The sequence below is a fragment of the Heterodontus francisci genome, chromosome 20 (genome assembly GCF_036365525.1).
Source record: "Heterodontus francisci isolate sHetFra1 chromosome 20, sHetFra1.hap1, whole genome shotgun sequence".
Lineage (NCBI taxonomy): Eukaryota > Metazoa > Chordata > Chondrichthyes > Heterodontiformes > Heterodontidae > Heterodontus > Heterodontus francisci.
Window position 1 is genome coordinate 14,645,150 of NC_090390.1, and position 21,806 is coordinate 14,666,955.

The 21,806-nt window shown below is 44.1% G+C and overlaps 1 protein-coding gene across 1 annotated transcript in view; it reads right to left on the reverse strand.

Moving 5' to 3' along the window:
* Positions 1-18,490, reverse strand: part of ddx21 (DEAD (Asp-Glu-Ala-Asp) box helicase 21) — a 34,652-nt gene extending 16,162 nt beyond the window's left edge. The window contains exons 1-7 of the mRNA XM_068052400.1: positions 18,321-18,490; positions 17,723-18,001; positions 17,304-17,379; positions 11,516-11,694; positions 8,626-8,743; positions 6,060-6,245; positions 5,601-5,746 (exon numbers count right to left, since the gene is read on the reverse strand). Coding sequence (XP_067908501.1) covers positions 5,601-5,746; positions 6,060-6,245; positions 8,626-8,743; positions 11,516-11,694; positions 17,304-17,379; positions 17,723-18,001; positions 18,321-18,410 — 1,074 coding nt within the window. The 5' untranslated portion in view covers positions 18,411-18,490. The remainder of the gene's footprint in view (positions 1-5,600; positions 5,747-6,059; positions 6,246-8,625; positions 8,744-11,515; positions 11,695-17,303; positions 17,380-17,722; positions 18,002-18,320) is intronic.
* Positions 18,491-21,806: the final 3,316 nt, after the last annotated feature.

Below are 21,806 nucleotides of genomic sequence, written 5' to 3' on the forward strand. Positions count from 1 at the left end.
ACTGAGACATGGTTGAGGGAAGGGCAGGACAGGCAGCTCAATATCCCAGGGTATAGAATCTTCAGACGTGATAGGGGAGGGGGTAAAAGAGGAGGTGGCACTGCACTGTTGATTAGAGTCAATTACTGCAGTAAGGAGGGATGCTATCCGAGAAGGTTCCTCTAATGAGGCCATATGGGTAGAACTTAAAAACAAAAAGGGGGCTATTACTTGGATGGGAGTGTACTACAGGCCTCCAAACAGTCAGGCAGTGGTAGAGGAGCAGGTATGTAGGCAAATCTCAGATAGGGGCAATAATAGTAGGGGATTTCAACTTCCCCTATATTAGAGGGGATAGTATTAGTGCAAAAAACTTAAAGGGGGCGGAATTCTTCAAGTGCATTCAGGAGAGCTTTTTGAGCCAGCACAGAGAGTCCTACAAGAGAATAGGCAGTACTGGACCTAATCCTAGGGAATGAAGCCGGACAAGTGGTAGAAGTGGCAGTGGGGGAGTATTTCGGGGATAGTGACCACAACTCTTAAGATTTAAGGTTGTTATGGAAAAGGACATAGAGGGTCCGGAAATAAAAGTACTGAATTAGGGGAAGGCAGATTTCAATATGATAAAACAGGTTCTGGCCAAAGTGAACTGGGAGCAGCTTCTTATAGGAAAGTCTACCTCAGACCAGTCGGAGTCATTTCAAAGGGAAATTGGGAGGGTTCAGGTGCAGCCTGTTCCTGTAAAGGTAAGAGTAGGACCAACAGGTCAAGTGAACCCTGGATGTCAAGGGATATAGAGGATTGGATAAGGAAAAAAAAAGGCGGCTTATGGCAGATTCAGAGTGCTGAAAACAGCAGAGGCCCCAGAGGAGTATAGAAAGTGTAGGGGGGTACTTAAAAAAGTAATTAGGAGGGCGAAGAGGGGACATGAAAAATCACTGGCTGACAAGATAAAGGAAAATCCCAAGGTGTTTTATAAGTATGTTAGGGGCAAGAGGATAACCAGGGAAAAAGTGGGGCCCAGAAGGGATCAAAGAGGCAATCTGTGTGTGGAGCTGGAGGACATAGGTGAGGTTTTAAATGATTACTTTTCATCTATGTTCACGATGGAGAGGGACGATGTAGGTGTAGTGATCAGGGAAGGGGATTGTGATATACTTGATCAAATTAGCATTGAAAAGGAGGAAGTATTAGCTGTATTAGTGGGCTTAAAGGTGGATAAATCCCCAGGCCCAGGCTGTTATGTGAGGCAAGGGAGGAGATAGCAGGGGCTCTGACACAAATTTTCAGATCCTCTCTGGCCACAAGAGAGGTACCAGAGGACTGGAGGAGAGAATGTGATACCATTATTCAAGAATAATGGGATAAACCAGGTAATTACAGGCCAGCGAGTCTAACATCAGTGGTAGGGAAATTATTGGAAAAAATTCTGAGAGACAGGATTAATCTCCACTTGGAGAGGCAGGGGTTAATCAGGGATAGTCAGCATGGCTTTGTCGGCGGGAGATCGTGTCAAACAAATTTGATTGAATTTTTCAAGGAGGTGACTAGATGTGTAGATGAGGGTAAAGCAATTGATGTAGTCTACATGGACTTCAGTAAGACTTTTGATAAGGTCCCGCATGGGAGATTGGTTAAGAAGGTAAGAGCCCATGGGATCCAGGGCAATCTGGCAAATTGGATTCAAAATTAGCTTAGTGGAAGGAGGCAGAGGGTGATGGTCGAGGGTTGTTTTTGCGATTGGAAGCCTGTGACCAGTGGTGTACAGCAGGGATTGGTGCTGGGACCCTTACTGTTTGTAGTGTACATTAATGATTTAGATGTGAATACATGAGGTATGATCAGCAAGTTCGCAGACGACATGAAAATTGGTGGTGTCGTAAATAGTGAGGAGGAAAGCCTTAGATTACAGGATGATATAGACGGGCTGGTAAGATGGGTGGAGCTGTGGCAAATGGAGTTTAATCCTGAAGTGTGAGGTTATGCACTTTGGGGGGTCTAACAAGGCAAGGGAATATACAATGGATGGTAGAACACTACAAAGTACAGAGGCTCAGAGGGACCTTGGTGAACTTGTCCATAGATCACTGAGGCAGCAGCACAGGTAGATAAGGTGGTTAGGAAGGCATAGGGGATACTTGCTTTTATTAGCCGAGGCACAGAATATAAGAGCAGGGAGGTTATGATGGAGCTGTATAAAACGCTGGTTAGGCCACAGTTGGAGTACTGTGTACAGTTCTGGTCGCCACTATAGGAAGGATGTGATTGCAATGGAGAGGGTGCAGAAGAGGTTCACCAGGATGTTGCCTGGGCTGAAGCATTTCAGCTATGAAGAGAGACTGGATAGGCTGGGGTTGTTTTCCTTGGTGGGGGGGGGGGGGGGGGGGGGGAGAAGGCTGATTGAGGTATACAAAATTATGAGGGGCATTGATAGGATAGATAGGAAGAAACTTTTTCCCTTAGTGAAGAGGTCAATAACTAGGGGGCACAGATTTAAGGTAAGGGTAGGAGGTTTAGAGAGGAGTTGAAGAGGAATTTTTTCACCCAGAGGGTGGCTGGAATCTGGAACACACTGCCTGAAGGGGTGGCAGAGGCAGGAACACTCATGACATTAAAGTATTTGGATGAGCACTTGAAACGCCACAGAATACAAGGCTACAGGCCAAGTGCAAGGAAATGGGATTAGTTAGGATGGGTGCTTGATGGTCGGCGCAGGCACGTTGGGCCGAAGGGCCTGTTTCTGTGCTGTAAAACTCTATGACTCTAAGACGTTCAGCATGGTTTTAGGAGTGGGAAGTCATACTTGATTTATTGGTTTTCCTTGAGACTTAGTACGTAGGCAAGACATTAGATGCCCTTTGCCTGTATTTCAGGATGTATTTTGACACTGTCCCACATATAGGCTACTACATAAGATCCAAACACATCAAATAGATGGGAATGCATTAAAATGGATTGGCAAATGGTTAGTTGGTAGACCAGTTACACCCACCTCCAACATCCTCCATATAACAGACATCGGAACCAGAACCAACTTCCAATAGTTCCCAGAGTACGATTTCTTCCCCTTAATCATTGGGATCTAATGGTCTTATCTCCAGTTCACTGCAATGGGCCCAGACCACAAAGAGCTGCTAAACAGATGAGCCAGTAGTCTGAGGATATAGAGGGAAGCAAGGGAGGAAATTGTGGAGGTACTGGCCATAATATGCCAATCCTCCTTAGATACAGGGATGGTGCCAGAGGACTGGAGAATTGCTACAACCCTGTTCAAAAAAAGGGAGTGAGGATAAATCCAGCAACTACAGGACAGTCAGTTCAACCTTGGTGGTGGGAAAGCTTTTAGAAATGATAATCCGACACAAAGTTAACAGTCACTTGGACATGTGTGATTAAGGAAAGCTATCACGGATTTGATAAAGGCAACTCGTTTTTAAGCAACCTGATTGAGTTTTTTGATGAGATAACAGAAAAGGTTGATGAGAATAACGCAGTTGATGTGGTGTTGAAGCCCATGGAATACAAGGGGCAAAGGCAGCATGGATACGAAGTTGGCTGAGTGACAGGAAACAAACTGTAGTGGTGAACATTTTTTCTGGACTGGAGGAAGGTATACAATGGGGTTCCCCATGGACTACTGCTTTACTTGATGCATATTAATGACTTAGACTTGGGTGTACACAGCAAAATTTCAAAATGTGCAGATGACACAAAATTTGGAAGTATTTTGAACTGTGAGGATAAAGACTTCATGAGGACGTAGACAGGCTAATGGAATGGGTGAACGCATGGCAGATGAAATTTAATGCAGAGAAATGTGAAGTGATACATTTTGATAGGAAGAACAGGGTGAGGCAATAAATTAAAGGATACAGTTCTAAAGAACGTGCAGGAACAAAGTCTTGGGGATATATGTGCACAAATCATTGAAGAGGCTAAGAAAGTGGTTAATAAGGCATATGGGATCCTAGGTTTTATAAATAGAGGCACAGAGTACAAGAGCAAGGAAGTTATGGTGAACCTTTATAAAACACTAATTTGGCCTCAACTGAATATTATGTGCAATTCTGAGCACCACACATTAGGAAGGATGTTAAGGCTTTAGAGAGGTTGCAGAAAAGATTTACAAGAATGGTTCCAGAGGTGAGGGACTTCAGATACGTGGACAGAGTAGTGAAGGTGGAGTTGTTATCCTTAGAGAAGATATTAAAAGGAGATTTGATAGACATGTGCAAAACCATGAGGGGTATGGACAGAACAGATGGAGAGAAACTGTTCCCACTGGTGGAAGGGCTGAGAACCAGAAGAGATAGATTTAAGGTGACTGGCAAAAGACCCAAAGGTGACATGAGGGAAAACTTTTTTTTTTATACACAGAGTGAGCAGTTAAGATTTGGAATGTACTGCCTAAGTGTGTGGGGGAGGCAGAGTCAATCATGGCTTTCAAAAGTGAATTGGATAATTACCTGAAGAAAAAAAATTACAGGCTGCAGAGAAAGGGTGGGGGAGTGGGAACCAGCTGAGTTGCTCTTGCAAAGAGAGCCAGAATGGGCCGAACGGCCACCTTCTGTGCTGTACCATTCTATAGTTCTATGATAGAATAGATCCTCCAATCACTTCAGCACGCTGCAGTTTCCAGTCCAGCAATTGTTGAGTGCCTCAATCCTGGTGGCGACAATTTCAGTAGCTGCATGCACTGAATCAAGTTCAACATTACCTCTATCCTGCATCTTCAAAAGTGAGGAAAAGATGGAAAGTTCCCATTGAGCATTTTAGCTACATCGTGATGCTTCACCTTAACCCTAAATCCCTCAAAGGGCCAACACAGTCTTTTCCGGCTCCCAACATAAGAGAAAAAGCTTTCCCATCTCAATACTTGTTCTTAAAGGCGTTTTAGTATTTTGAATAGTGTAGTTCTGAAGAAGGGTCACAGACCTGAAACATTAACTCTGTTTCTCTCTCCACAGATGCTGCCAGACCTGCTGAGTATTTCCAGCATTTGTCTTTATTTTAGTATTTCTAATAGTGGCTTTAATTATTCTCAGCTGTCACATTATACTCATCCTCTCTCAATAATTGGCTTCATACCTAGTAAAATAATTGTCTTAAAGGATCATTTTCTTATAAGGCTCCCCACTTTCAGTTTAATTTTGCCACCTTTAACATCTCAGACAGCCAGATACAGATTTGAATCACTCACCAATCGATCTATTCCAAATCTTCCAGTGGCGCAGTGGTTAGCACCGCAGCTCACAGCTCCATGGACCCGGGTTCGATTCTGGGTACTGCCTGTGCGGAGTTTGCAAGTTCTCCCTGTGTCTGCGTGGGTTTCCTCCGGGTGCTCCGGTTTCCTCCCACATGCCAAAGACTTGCAGGTTGATAGGTTAATTGGCCATTATAAATTGCCCCTAGTATAGGTAGGTGGTAGGGAAATATATAGGGACAGGTGGGGATGTGATAGGAATATGGGATTAGTGTAGGATTAGTATAAATGGGTGGTTGATGGTCGGCACAGACTCGGTGGGCCGAAGGGCCTGTTTCAGTGCTGTATCTCTAAACTAAACAAACCTGTTAACTGAGCTTCGGTTTAAACACTTATTTCCATCCACGCTCAAACTTACCTCAACCGTTGTAGCTGCCCTCTGAGTCCGTTTTCCAATGAGGTCGACCTGTTTGTGTTGTGCTCTCATGTACTTCTTTGCTACTTGATAAACCCAGGGAGGGCAGGTTGCAGAGAAGAGGAGTGTTTGAGGATTGTCTTTGGAATCTAATTAGGGGAGAAAATAAAAATTACATATTAAGAAGCAATCGGCAAAGCCAATAAAAACCGTGCATGAGAAGCGTCATGAAGTTACAGAACAATCACAAGCAATGTACAGTAACATAACAGTATTGATTTACACTGCCCTAGAGTAGCTGGGGAGCATAAAGCTCTCTTGCTATCCCAACAATGTGCTGTGGTAAAGGATCAGGCTGTCTTAAGTACAACAAATCTATTCAGAAGGAAACACTAACAGCCAAAGAACAGAAGCTAAAAACAGAGAAAGAAACAAAAAAAAGCTTGTGGGAAAATGACCGACCTTTTTTGTATGCAACTTTCAGAATATCCTCCACTTGCTCAGCAAAACCCATGTCCAGCATCTGGTCCACTTCATCCAGGACCACGTGCTTCAGTTTAGACAGGTCGATCTTCATGCTCTGCAGATGGTCCCTGATCCGGCCAGGCGTCCCCACCAGAATGTCGATGCCATTGCGAATGCTGTCCACTAAAAGACAATTCAACCATTAGTCCTGTTGTACATCCCATCCACAACTGGACCAGGAACAGTCCTTACATGGTCAAGTTAGTAACGAAACAACACCCTTACTTCACCAGGAATCAACAGTTCAGTGGCCTCCAATTAACTACTTTAAAGGACTACACAATGAAACTAGGCAGCACACTACAAAATGTCTGCTCACTGCGGGCACTGAGCTGAATTCCAGCCCTGGGCGATGAGACAGTATTGCCGGTTAGTTGTAAGGAAACGACGTCACTACTGGAATAGAGACACCATGTGCGAAGTTGGGAGTATGGTACATTGTCCAAACAATGTAGGGGGCACTTTATATCTAACCTGTGCCATTCCTGCCCTGGGAGTGTTTGATGAGAACAGTGTAGAGGGAGCTTTACACTGTATCTAACCCGTGCTGTAGTTGTTAGCTGGTAGCACTCTCAACTCTGAGTCAGAAGGTTATGGGTTTAAGTCCCACTCCAGGACTTGAGCACAACAATCGGGGCTGGCATTCCAGTGCAGTACTGAGGGAGTGCTGCATAGTCAGAGATGCCATCTTTCCAATGAGACGTTAAACCTGAGGCCCCATCTGCTCTCTCAGGGTGGGCATAAAAGATTCCATGGCACTATTTTGAAGAGCAGCAGGGGTGTTATCCCTAGTGTCCTGGTTAATATTTATCCTTCAATCAACATCACAAAAAACAGATCATCTGGTCATTATCGCATTGCTGTTTGTGGGATCTTGCTGTGCACAAATCAGCTGCCTCGTCTCCTACATTGCAACAGTGACTACACTTCAAAAAGAACGCAATTGGCTGTGAAGCACTTTGGGACATCCAGTGGCTGTGAAAGATGCTATATAAATGGAAGTGTTTTTTTTGTACTGGGCCAGGTAGTCATGCCTGATGAATCCGATTGAAGAGGTGACTAAAGTAGTCAGGTGAATGTCTACTGATGTGATTTATATGGACTTCCTGAAGCACTTGCTAAAATCCTTCATAAGAGATTGTTTAGCTAAAGTTGAAGCCAATGGAATTGAAGGCAAATTATTAAGAAATTGGCTGAGCAACAGGAGACAGTACTCTAATTGGAAGGGTGCAACTCACAGCCTCTCGCAGGGATCTGCATTGGAGCCTCAACTATTCACTATATTTATTAACATCTTAGACGATAGGATAGAAAGCCACATATCCAAATTTGCCAATAATATAAAGATAGGCAGCATTGTAGGTGGAATCATAACATTTAACGAAACATTGACAGCTTAAATGAATGGGCAAAACTGTGGCAAATGGATTTCAATGTAGATAAATGTGAGGTCATCCACTCTGGACCTAAAAGGGATAAAACCGGGTACTTGTACATGATGAAAAGCTAGAAACAGTGAATGTTCAGAGACTTGGAGTCTAATAAAGGCCAGTATTCCATATCTAGAGGAATAGAATACAATTGGGGGGGGGGGGGTAGAAGTCATGCTTTAGCAATACAGAGCCCTAGTTAGACCACACGGAGTACTGTGAGCAGTTCTGGGCACCACACCTTAGGCAATATAAATATTGGCCTTGGAGGGAGTGCAACTCCAAGGATTAAATTACGAGGACAGATTACAAGAACTAGGGATGTATTCCCTGGAATTTAGAAGGTTAAAGGGTGATGTGATCGAAATTAAGATATTAAGGGGAACAAATAGGGTAGAAACAGAGAAACTATTTCCGCTGGTTGGGGAGTCTGCGATTAGGGGTGATAATCTAAAAATTAGAGCCAGAACTTTCAGGAGTGAAATTAGGCAACACTTCTACACACAAAGGGTGGCAGAAGTTTGAAACTCTCTTTCACAAACAGCAACTATGTTAGGTCAATTGTAAATTTTAAATCTGAGATAGATAGATTTTTGTTATCCTCAGGTATTACAGGATATGGGGAAAAAGCTGGTATTATAGAGTTAGATCACAGATTAGCCATGATCTCACTGAATGGTGGAACAGGCTCAAGGGGCTGAATGGCCTACTCTGGCTCCTATGTTTCTATCTCTGCCCCTCTTTCCTCCTTTAAGACGCTCCTTAAAACCTATCTCTTTGACCAAGCTTTGGTCATCTGTCCTAATATGTCCGTATATGGCCTGGTGTCAAAATTATGTTTGATAAAACTCCTGTGAAGCATCTTGGGAAATTTTTCTCCGTTAATGGCACTACAGAAGTATAAACTGTTGTTGTTGTACCTCAGTTCTTTCATTGGTTGGCTTTGCAGAAGAGATGCTGCTGGCCTTTTTGTAACCCCCTTCCCACACATCTCAGAGGAGAGAAACACACCACTCCAATCGTTAGATAGTGGAAACAAATCACTGTCAATACTTTGAATACTGAGCACTCACACTGCCCAACATATGCTGTTCCGCCATAGAAACAAGAGACGGCGAGTTTTTTGGTTACATCCTTGATATCTCTTGCAACTTGAATTGCCAGTTCTCTTGTTGGAGTAAGCACGAGGACCTTGTGGGAAAATGGAGAGACAGAATGCATGAAACTACAAGACATGACTTTATAGGGGGCTGGACGAGTAATTGAAATGTTTAGATTAATAATCTAGAGAATTAAATCCCAACACGGCAGTTTGAGAATATAACTTCAGTTAAAAAAAGGCTGCATTTGCCGACAACACAACCTGTAGGTGGCACAGTACTAGCACATGCGCAAATGCAGCCTCATTGACGGAAACGTCACTGGCTGCGATGCCTCAGGCAGCTGTCAGGATTAAAGATAGTGCTGCTCAACTTGACACAAAAACCCGAGTTAACCCCAAACCCCCTCAATAGCTGCAATCACCACCTCCGTCCCATCCCGCCATCGCCATTACTCTTCTCCACTCCCTTCCACAGAAGTATACTTACCACTGGCACGCCTCACCGCTCCCGGCTTTCCTGACCTCGCCACTTGCTCCCCGCCTCACAGTTTCCTCCCCCCAGCCGCTCCCTCCCCACCTCGCAGCTTTCCCCCACTTGGCTGCTCACTCCCTGCCTCAGAGCATTCAGCCCAAGCTTAAAGGTCCTGTTACCAACCTGCACTGGGGACCCTTTAAGCATCTCGCTCGCCTTCACATGAAGAATAGAAAACCTCGTTGCATTAATATGAGGGGCACTTTGGGGGTGGGGGAGATCCCTTTGTGATGGAATACATACAAACATACAAGTTAGGAGAAGTAGGCCATTTGGCCCCTCAAGCCTGCTCCGCCATTCATTAAGATCATGGCTGATCTGTTTGTATGTCAAATTCCACACTCACATCTACCCCTGATAATCTTTGATTCCCTCGCCTAACAATCTATCTACCTCCATCTTAAAAATATTCAACGACCCTGCCTCCACCACCTTCTGAGGCAGAGAGTTCCAAAGTCACACAACCCTCAGAGAAATCTTCTCACATCTGTCCTAAAAAGGCGACCCCTAATTTTAAAACAGTGCCCCCTAGTTCTGGACTCCCCCACAAGAGGAAACATCCTTTCCACATCCAACCTGTCAAGACCATTCAGGATCTTGTATACTTCAGTCAAGTCTCCCCTCACTCTTCTAAACTCCAGTGAAAACAAGCCTAGTCTGTCCAACCTTTCCTCATAAGACAACCCACTCATTCCAGGTATCAATCTAGTAAACCTCCTCTGAACTGCCTCCAACGCATTCACATCCTTCCTTAAATGAGACGACCAAAGCTGCACACAGTATTCGAGATGTGATCTCACCAATGCCCTGTATAACTGAAGCACAATACCCTTACTTTTATTTTCAATTCCTCTCGTAATAAAGGATAGCATTCCATTAGCTTTTTTTATGACTTGCTGTACCTGCATACTAACTTTGTGACTCATGCATTAGAACACCTGATTCTGCTGCACCTCAGATTTCTGCAGTCGCTCTCCGTTTAAGTAATATGCTGCTTTTTTATTCTTCCTGCCAAAGTGAACAAATTCACATTTTCCCACATTATACTCATCTGCCAAATTTTTGCCCACTCATTCAACCTATCTATATCTGTCTGCAAGTTCCTTATATCCTCTTCACAACATACTTTCCTACCTATCTTTGTGTCATCTGCAAATTTAGCTATGCCATCGCTCTCCTCATCTAAGTCATTGGTATAAATTGTAGAAAGTTGAGGCCCCAACATAGACCCCTGTGGGACTCCACTCATCACATCCTGCCAGTCAGAAAAGGTCCCATTTATGCATACTCTGTTTTCTGCCAGCCAGCCAATCTTCTATCCATGCTAATATGTTACCCCCTATGGGCAGCACAGTGGCACAGTGGTTAGCACCGCAGCCTCACAGCTCCAGCGACCCGGGTTCAATTCTGGGTACTGCCTGTGTGGAGTTTGCAAGTTCTCCCTGTGTCTGCGTGGGTTTCCTCCGGGTGCTCCGGTTTCCTCCCACAGCCAAAAGACTTGCAGGTTGATAGGTAAATTGGCCATTATAAATTGCCCCTAGTATAGGTAGGTGGTAGGGGAATATAGGGACAGGTGAGGATGTGGTAGGAATATGGGATTAGTGCAGGATTAGTATAAATGGGTGGTTAATGGTCGGCACAGACTCAGTGGGCCGAAGGGCCTGTTTCAGTGCTGTATCTCTAAATCTAAATCTACACCATAAGCTCCTACTTTGCACAATAACCTTTTATGTGGCACCTTGTCAAATGCCTTCTGGAAATCCAAGTACAGTACAACAACAGGACCTTTATCCAAGGTGCATGTTACTCCTTCACAGAACTCCAATAAATTGATTAAACATGTTCTCCCTTTCACAAAATCATGCTGACTATTCCCGATTACCGTAAGTTTTTCTAAGTGCCCAGCTATAGCCTCCTCAATGATCGATTTGAACACTTTCCCCACGAAAGAAGTCAAGCTAACTGGCCTATAGTTACCTGTTCTCTGCCTCCCCCTCTTCTTGAATAGCGGGGTTATATTTGCTACTTTCCAGTCTGATGGATGAAATTCCAGAAATTAGCGAATTTTGAAAACTTAACACCAACACATCTACTATCACATTAGTACGAGAAAACTCAGTCCAGGCACACAATGAGGAATGACTGTTTGGAGTCCGATAGAAGTGTCGCTCTCTAAACTTGTTTCCACTGGAACCCAATTAGTTTCTAGGCTGGTGCTCACCACGTGATGAGTTAGAGAGTCCTATCTATCTCTGGACACAATACTGAAAGGCAGCCATAGCTTCTTTCTTTCTCACAAGGTGCAGCAGCAGTCCAACTGGAGGTTTACCTTGGGAGGCCGATTCCTCCTCCGGTCAACAGCCCCTGACTGCAACTTTTCCACCAGTGGGATGGCGAAGGAGAAGGTTTTGCCAGTGCCGGTCCGGGCCTGTGCCACGCAGTCACTCCCGTCGTAGATGCAGTCGAACGTCTGCGCTTGTATTGGAAACAAATAGGTCACCCCTCGGCCTACAGAGCAGTAACCAGAAGAATGCAACAGATTAAAATCAACCAACTAGCAACATGCACGATTCAAGACTGGCAAAGCAAAAGACGCCAGATGTAACCCAATCTGAACCAAGGGTTTTCATGGTTTACAGATGCCTGCCACCTTAGGTGGTGATTGGTACTCGGCTCGTCGCAGACAGGAGCCGCCTGAAACAGAGTTCGCTTCCCCCAAAGGCACGTTGACAAAGCAAGTGTATACATACAGCAGATACCAGCTAGCTGTGAAACTATTTGCACTGAGGGAAGCAGTGTATCTCTCAGGACTCAGGCTTAGTGTTACACCACCCGGGGCTCAGCCACTCTGAGGTTCAGTGTTACACCACCCTGGGGATTAACCCACTCTGGGATTCAGTGTTACACCAGCCCTCAAAGCCCAGTCTACTACTTTCTTGCTGCTGTTCCCTGATGGAATTTTAGATGGTTTGGAAAGGGCTGATTGGTTTACACTGTTGTCCCATTGGTGGATAGAAACATTATGAATAGGAGGCCATTCAGCCCTCAAATCCGATTCAGGCCATTCAACTGGATCATGGCTGTTCTGGATTCTAACTCCATTTACTTGCCTTTGCTCCACGTTCCTTATTATCCTTACCTCACAAAAATCTGCCAATATCAGTTTTGAACATTTTAATTGAACCCCAGCTGTAACAGTTTCTGAGGGGAATGTTTCAGAAAAACTGCTCCTTGATATCAATCCTGAATGCCCCAGCTCTAATTTTAAGATTGTACCCCAATTGTTCTGGACTCCTCCCACCTCAGGAAATACTTTCTAGTGATGCCACAGGAAAGTAGCATTGGACAGACAAATAGCCAGGAAACACAGTTACAGAACAGGAGTGTGAAAAAATATTTAAAAGGCTGCGTTTGCTGACAATGCAACCACCAGGTAGCTCAGTACTTGCACATGTACAAATGCAGCCTCATCCACTGAAACATCACTGTCTGCGACACCTCAGGCAGCTGCCAGGATTAAAGATGGCGCTGCTCAATTTATAACAAATTCAACCCAAATCCTCTCAATGGCTGCAGTCGCTGCCTCCATTTCCCCAACAGTACCCCGCTCCATCCCACAATTGCCACTTCTCTTTGCCACTCCCTCCTGCACCTGTTTGATTGCCGCTTACTCCTCACTTCTGCCCCCTCAGCACTCACTCCCCGCCTTGCCGCCCGGCCAAGTGGCAGGAGTGGATGGCAGGGAGTGAGCAGCCGAGGGGCAGAAGTAGCGAGCAAGCGGCCGAGGTCAGGGAAGCAGCAAGGGGAGTGAGCAGCCAGGGGTGGGGGAGGTGAAACAGTGACACAGCCATCAGTAAGGCAGAAATAGAATCCATATAGATGGAAATAAAAGATAACAAAGGATCAATGACACTGGTAGGTGTAGTTTCCAGACCACCTAATAATCGAAGGGAGGTGGACTAAATGGTGCAAACTAAACAGGGTTGCGGGAAGAGAGAGACTTGTGGCTGTACGTGCACAAATCTTTGAAGGTGGCAGGTCAAGTTCAGAAGGCTATTCAAGGGGCAAACAGGATTCTTGGATTATAATCAGAAGCACAAATTACAAAAGCAAGGGAGTTATGCTAAACCTTTAAAAAACATTGGTTAGGCTTCAGATGAACTATTGTGGCCAATTCTGGACACTACCTTTCAGGAAGAGTGTCAAGACATTAGAGAGGATGCAGAAGAGATTTACTAGAATGGTACCAGGGATGAGGGATATCAGTTATATGGAGCCTAGAAATTGAGGTTGTTTCCTTAGAGCAGACGAGGTTAAGGTGTTCAAAGTCACGAAGGGTTTTGATAGAGTAAAGAAGGAGAAACTGTTCCCACTAGTGGAAGGGTCGGTAACCAGAGGAGACAGAACCATAGGAAAATTACAGCACAGAAGGAGGCCATTCAGCCAGACGTGTCTGTGCCAGCTGAAAAACTAATCTAACCCCACCTTCCAGCACCTGGTCCATAGCCTTGCAGGTTACAACACTTCAGGTGCATGTCCAGGTACCTTTTAAAAGAATTGAGGGTTTCTGCCACCACCACTGTTCCTGGCAGTGAATTCCAGACACCCACCACCCTCTCAGTGAAAAGGGTTCTCCTCACGTCCCCTCTAATCCTTCTACCATTCACCTTAAATCTGATCCCCTGGTAATTGGCCTCTCCGCTAAGGGTAACAGGTCATTCCCATCTACTCTATCTAGGCCCCTCAATTTTGAACACCTCAATTAATTCACCCCTCAGCCTCCTCTAATCCAATCCTAGCCTATCCAATCTTTCCTCATAGCTGCACCTTTCAAGCCCTGGCAACAATCTTGTAAATCTCCTCTCCAGAGCAACGATGTCCTTCATATAATGCGGTGACCAGAACTGTACACAATACTCCAACTGTGGCCGAACCAGCATTTTATACAGTTCCAGCATTACATCCGTTTTTGTATTCTATACCTCAGCCAATAAAGGAAAGCAATCCAGGTGCCTTTTTCACCACTCTATCTACCTGTCCTGCCACCTTTAGGGACCTGTGGACAAGCACTTAAGGTATCTCACTTCTTCTACCCCTCTCAATATTCTCCCGTTTATTGCGTATTCCCTCCCTAAGTGCATAACCTTACACTTCTCTTGATTGAATTCCATTTGTCACTTTTCCGCCCACTAAACCAAACCATTGATATCATTCTGGAGTCTACGGCTATCCTCTTCACTATAAACTACATGACCAATTTGTGTGTCATCAGCAAATTTCCTCCCACATTTAAGTTCAAATCATTAAATATATACCACAAACAGCAAGGGACCCAACACTGAGCCCTGTGAAATGCCACTGGAAAAAGCTTTCCATTCGCAAAAACATCCGTCTTCTACTACCATTTGTTTCCTGTCTCTGAGCCAATTCTGGATCCAACCTGCCACACTCCCCTGTATCCCATGAGCTTTCATTTTACTGACCAGTCTGCCATGTGGGACCTTGTCAAATGCCTTACTAAATTCCATGTAAACCACATCCACTGCACTACCCTCATCAATCCTCCTGGTTACTTCCTCAAAGAATTAAATTAAGTTAGTACAAGGTGACCTTCCCTTAACAAATCCATGCTGATTGTCCCTGATCAGTCTGTGCCTTTCTATGTGGCAGTTTATCCTGTCTCAGAAATTATTCTAATAATTTACCCACCACTGAGGTCAGACTGACCGGCCTATAATTATTTGGCCTATCCCTCGCACCCTTTTTAAACAATGGTACAAGGTTTGCAGACCTCCAATCCTCTGGCACCTTGCCAGTGTCCAGTGAGGATTTGAAGATGATCCTCAGCACATCCAGTATTTCCTCTCTGGCTTCCTTTAACAACCTCCGATGCAATCTACCCGGCCCTGGTGATTTATCCACTCTCAAGGATGTCATACCCTCTAGTACTTCCTCTCTCATTATGCTAATCATATCTAATATTCCACTCCTCCTCTTTTACTACAATGTCTGCATCATCCCTCTCCTTTGTGAAGAGGGAAGCAAAAAACTCATTAAGAACCCTGCCCACATCATCTGCACCCACGTGTAAGTTCCTTGAACATCTGATAGGCCCTACCCTTTTCTTTGTTATCCTCTAGCTCTTAATGTACTGATAAAACATCTTTGGGTTTTCCTTGATTTTACCTGCCAATATTTTTTCATGTCCTTTCTTTGCTTTTCTAATTTCCTTTTTTACTTCACCCCTATACTTCTCTAGGCTTTCTAAAACATTAAGCTTTGTGATCATCATAAGCTTTCTTTTTCTGCTTCAACATACCCTGTAAGCCTCTAGATAACCAGGGGGCTCTAGATTTGGCAGTACCACCTTTTGTTTTTGTGGGGACATGCCTACACTGTGCCTGTAGACTCTCACTTTTAAATGCCTCCCACTGGTTTGCTACTGATTTTCCTTCCAGTAGCTGTGTCCAGTCCACTTTCATCAGATCACCTCTAAGTTTCTTAAAATTTGCCTTCCCCAAATTTAGAACTTTAACTCCAGTCTTATCTTTGTCCTTTTCCATGATTATGCTAAAACTAACTGTATTATGATCGCTATCTCCAAAATGGTCACCCATACTTCACCTACTTGCCCAGCTTCGTTACTGAAGACTAAATCTAGAACTGCACCCCTCTCGTTGGGCTTGTTACATGCTGGCAAAAAAAGTTCTCTTGAATGCAGTTCAAGAATTTTGTGCCCTCTGTGCCCTTCACGCTGTTCGTTTCCCAGCTGATATTAAGATAGTTGAAATACCCAACTATTATTGCCTTATAGTTTTTACATACAGAAATGTGTCTACATATTTGTTCTTCTATCTCCCTCTCACTATTTGGGGGTCTATAGTACACTCCTAGTAGTGTGGCTGCCCCTTTTTAATTCTGATCTCACCCATATGGCCTCATTTGATGATTCATTTAGCATATCATCCCTCCTCACAGCTGTTAGTGATTCCTTAACCAATAATGCCATACCCCCTCCTTTTTTATCCCTCTCTCTATCCTGCCTGAAAACTCTATATCCAGGGATGTTGAGCTGCCATTCTTGCCTCACTTTAAGCCAAGTTTCGATTGTAGCAACGATATCGTGTTGCCATGTGTCTATCTGTGCCCTCAGCTCATTGGCTTTCTTCACAATACTCCTTGCATTTATATAAATACCTTTTAACACTGCTAAGATAGATTTACGGTAATTGGCCAAAAAAACAGATGACATGAGGGGAAAAAATTATGCAGTGAGTTATGATGTGGAATGCACTGCCTGAAGGGCTGCTGGAAGCAAATTCAACAGTAACTTTCAAAGGGAAATTAGGTAAATACTAGTGAAAAGATTTGCAGGGCTATGGAGGAAACAGCAGGAGAATGGGTCTAATTGGATAGCTCTTTCAAAAAGTTCACAGACACAATTGGGCTAATTGGCCTTCTTCTGTGTTGCATCATTCTCTGCTTTTACTTGAGGTGTTTGGCTTCTCCCGGTCTATGAAAATTAAAATACCCCATTATAAGCACATTGTCTTTGCTACATATCCCACCACCTCACTGCATCACTACCACCAGGAGATCGACAAACAACTCTCACCAGAGCCTTACAGCCTTTGTTTAACCTTATTGATGGTGTTTCCTAATTCTGAAATCACATCAGCAACATGAAACATATGCAAATGAACTAGCCAAGACTGCAGAGTAGGTGCCTAGGAGACAAGGTTTCGGACACAGTTCGACAGCGTGGCCTACTTTCATCCCATGCTACAAAGTTTCTCTCAGTGACAAGTCTTTGAAAACATCACTGGTCAGGAAAATGGGAAAATGCAGGAAACTGGGGTGGGGAGAAGGCAGAGTTTCAAATGTACATCAAGACTTCAGGATCAGAGTGTGACACCGGCACTAAGCACAGGGATTTCCAACAGCAGAAACTGATGGAGATGATGACAAAGCAGAAAATAAAGACATAAACAGCTTCAAATGAATAATTAGACATCAGTTGATGGCCATGGAATTGAAAGTCTTACACAGAAGATGACAGATGCTATCAGCAAACAGAGAGATCACAGTGTCAATTTCCAAGGAAAGAAAACACATACCCTTCAGCAGCTCAACAGTCTCTGGTGAAATTCTGAAGTTTGAAAAGGCCCCTTCTTTCTGTTCTGGAGTTAACTCCTATAAAGTAACATTAGAAGTATTGGAAGCATTTCACCATTGCTGTTTAAAACATATCCTGCACACTTCATCTCAACACACCCACATACATTCTACATTCAAAATAAAAAGACAGTTTGAACAAAATCATTTTGACCCTTGGGTGCATTGGGACAGTCATGGTATCATGGAAAATGCTTCCTATTCACCTGGGACACGAGGAAACGTTCCCTGTTCACCTGTCACAAATGTAAACAGGAAAGTGAGTATGCTGGTATTGGGAGAGAGTACTGTGCGCGTTTCAAAACCACCGTTTCAAGGTTGATTTCTGCATGAAATGCTAACTACAATTCCACATTCTCACCTCCTCGATTTCACCCTCTGAATACTGACTGGAATCATCACTAGAATGTGGGATGGGTTCACATTTTGACTCTATCAATCCGTTTTTGTCAGTCTTTTTACTTTTGCTTTTAGCCTTTTCATCACAATCCCCCGTCTTGTGTTTTTTTGATTTTGGAGGCTTCAGGTCACTTTCATCAGCTGACTGTTGATTTTCTTCCAATTCTCCATTTTCTCTATGTTTTTTCTTTTTTTCAGAGATTTCGCTTCCTTCCGAGTGTTTCCTCTTCTCTTTATCTTTCTGGAATTAAAACAGTGCAGCAGTGAAATGCAGCAGCGTGGCAGACACATAGCTCTAGACATTCACACTGCCAACAAACTCCACAGAGCTCATCTCAGCCTCCACCGCCGGGATCTTCTCCTCTCCCCCTGCCCCCACTTCCCTTCAATCCAGCGCCACTGAAAAAGAAACCAAATTATACTCCCCGGACTAAGATTCGGTTCCCCAACCCTGTAACAGCCGCATTTTCCCAGGTAGACTCTTACTTCGAACCCGACGCTTTGGTCCACCCACTAGGCCCGAGCCGCGTTTTGTCCTGCGTGTCTGCTGCCCGCCTTACCTTGCTTTTCTTGTGCGCCTTCTTGTTCACGGACTCTAGCTCCATAGTGGGCTCCGGGTCCTCAGACTGGCAGCTGAGTCTAGTCGGCATTTCTCGCACACAAACCGGGACACGCGGCTTCCAGTGACCGGGCAGTGCGGCACCGGCCGGAAAAAGGGGGCGGCAGCTGCGCACAAGCGATAAAAGGCCAAACCTCCAGAGACAGCGCCGCTCCAGCTCACTCCGGGACTGCAGGCCGCTACAAGGCGGGAACTTCCAGAGACAGCGCCGCTCCAGCTCACTCCGGGGACTGGAGGGGGTTTAAAGTAACTTGCAAGGGTGTGGGACCCAAGAGGAACTATCAGAGAGGAATACCAAGGTGCACAGAATACTGGGAGAGAGAGAGAGATATCATTAAAGTAGGGAATACTAAGTTATTAGGTGGGGTTAAAGTAAGGGACAAAGCAATGCAGTCTAAATCAGGGTTAATGTGCATGTATGTGAAGGCACGGAGTGTGATTAATAAGACTGGTGAGGTACAGGCGCTGATTGCCATGTGGAAATGTGATGATGTGGCTATAACAGAGACCTGGCTCAAAGAAGGGGGTGTTAAATATTCCTGGATACGAGGTGTTTAAGAAAGGGAAAAAAGGGAGAGGGGTGGCGGTATTGATTAGGAAGAGCATTACAGTTCTGGAGAAAAAGGATGTCCCAGAGGAGTCGAGGACAGAATCAATTTGGCTGGAGCTAAGGAACAAAAAAGGTGCGGTTACATTGCTTGGTGTTGTTTATAGGGCACCAGCTAGTGGGAAGGACATAGAGGAAAATATTTGCAAGGAAATTACAGAGAGGTGCGAAAATTATAGGGAATTATAGGGTAGTTATAATGGCGGACTTTAATTATCCAAGTATAGACTGGGATAATAGTAATGTAAAGGATAGTAAGGGGCAAGAGTTCCTAGAGTGTGTTCAGGAAAATTTTCTACAACATTATGTTTCTCGTCCAACGAGAAAGGAGGCACTGCTAGACCTGGTTCTTGGGAATGAGGTGGGCCAAGTGGATCAAGTATCAGTAGGAGAGCATTTAGGGGACAGTGATCATTGTATCATAAGGTTTAGGCTGACTATGGAAAAGGACAAAGAACGGTCCAGAGTAAGAATAATTAACTGGGGGAAAGCCAACTTCAATGGGGTAAGAACGGATCTGGGACGAATAAATTGGAGTCAAAAGTTAGCAGGAAAAATGGTAACTGAACAATAGGCTACCTTCAAAGAAGTGATAGTTTGGGCACAATCAAGATTTGTTTCCTCGAAGGGGAAAAAGGTAGGGTAAACAAATCCGGAGCTTCCTAGATGACAAAAGAGATAGCGATTAAGATCAAGAGGAAAAAGTGTGCTTATGAGAGATGCCAGGTAGAAAATACTATTGAGAACCAGGCTGAGTATAGAAGTTTCAGAAGGGAAGTGAGAAAGCAAATAAGAGAAGCAAAGAGAAAGTATGAAAAGAGACTGGCAATTAACATAAAAGGGAATCCCAAAGTTTTCTATAGACATATAAATCGTAAAAGGGTGATAACAGGGAGCAGTGGGGCCAATTAGGGACCAAAAAGGGAATTTGCACATGGAGGCAGAGGCCTTCACTGAGGTATTAAATACTTTGCATCTGTCGTTACCAAGGAAGAAGATGCAACCCAGGCAATTATTATGATCAGGTGAGGAGGGGGTTGCAAGGCAGCCCTCTTGTCCACCTCCTTCTTTGATGGCAACAGGGTTTATTCCTTTTTAAACAGTGGGTGTACATACCACTTCAGTGAGTGCTTTACCTTTCACCTTTGTTGTGATCATAAAAGAACCAATCAGACAGGCTTTCTTGAGTTTAAACAAGAAAAAGGTGAGTTTGTTATACTTAACCGAAAAAACCTAAATAAAATAATAAAACTACGCCACACTTTCATACACACACACACACGAGAATCACACACACACACACTAATAGATTACAGAGTGATGAGGAATAGTTTGAGTTGGATTAGAGTCCAGAACAAGTAAAAATAATATATAGTCTGTGGGGTTTGGTAAGTCAGTTGTCTTCTGGCTATCATTGTGGTTCTGAAGTCTCTGGCTGGTAGAGGTACTTTGCAACTGGTTCAGCTTTTTCTTGGAGACAATGATGTAGGTGGCTTTCTTTCCCAGGGTCTCTGTTTGTAGCAATAATAGACTTGGATGTTCTGCAGTCACAGACAGGTTTCAAAACTTGCAGTATATCTGGAGAAAGGGAGAGAGAGAGAGAGACAGCCCCACTCAGGTCCTGTCTGGTTAGCACTCGAAGCTTGTCTGCTGTGTGTAACAAAACTCCAAGTTTTACACAGCCTGGGGAGACTGTCACATGGTTCTCTCAATACCCTTTGTTTTTAATGAGGTCCACGTCTCCACTCATGAATGCTTCAAGATGGCTTTCAATGTACTGAGCAAATTGTTGGAGCTGTGAGCTGACAAGGCCCCCGGGTCCTGATGGACTTCATCCTAGGGTCTTAAAAGAAGTAGCCAGTGAGATAGTTGATGAGTTGGTTTTAATTTTCCAAAATTCCCTAGATTCCATGGGGAATCTTCCATTTGATTGGAAAATAGCCAATATAACTCCTTTGTTCAAAAAGGGAGGGAAACCGAAAGCAGGAAACTACAGGCCAGTTAGCTTAATATCTGTCATAGGGAAAATGTTAAAAGCTATTATTAAAGACATTATAGCAGGGCACTTAGAAAATTTCAAGGTAATCAGACAGAGTTAACATAGTTTTATGAAAGGGAAATCATGTTTAACCAATTTTTTGGAGTTCTTTGAGGAAGTAACATGTGCTGTGGATAAAGGGGAACCGGTGGATGTATTGTACTTCGACTTCCAGAAGGCATTTGATAAGGTGTCCCATCAAAAGTCATTGCGGAAAGTAAAAGGTCATAGTGTAGGGGGTAACATTTTGGCATGATAAAAGATTGGCTAGCTAACAGGAAACAGAGAGTAGGCATAAATGGGTCATTTTCTGGTTGGCAAGATGTAACAAGTGGTGTAGCACAGGGATCTTAAGAACACAAGAAATAGGAGCAGAAGTAGACCATTAGGCCCATCGAGCCTGCTCCGCCATTCAATATGATCATGGCTGCCCTTAAATGTATTCAGTGATGGAGTATCCACAACCCTCTGGGGTAGAGAATTCCAAAGATTCACAACCCTTTGAGTGAAATAATTTCTCCTCATCTCAGTCCTGAATAATTGGCCCCTTATCCTGAGACTGTGTCCCCGTGTTCTAGATTCCCTGAACAGTGGGAACAATCTCTCAACTTCTACCCTATCAAGTCCTTTCAGAATCTTGTATGTCTCAACTAGATCATCTCTCATTCTTCTAAACTCCAGAGAATACAGGACCAATTTACTCAGCCTCTCATCATAGGACAACCCCCTCATCCCAGGAACCAATTTAGTAAATCTTCGCTGCACTGCCTCCAGTGCAAGTA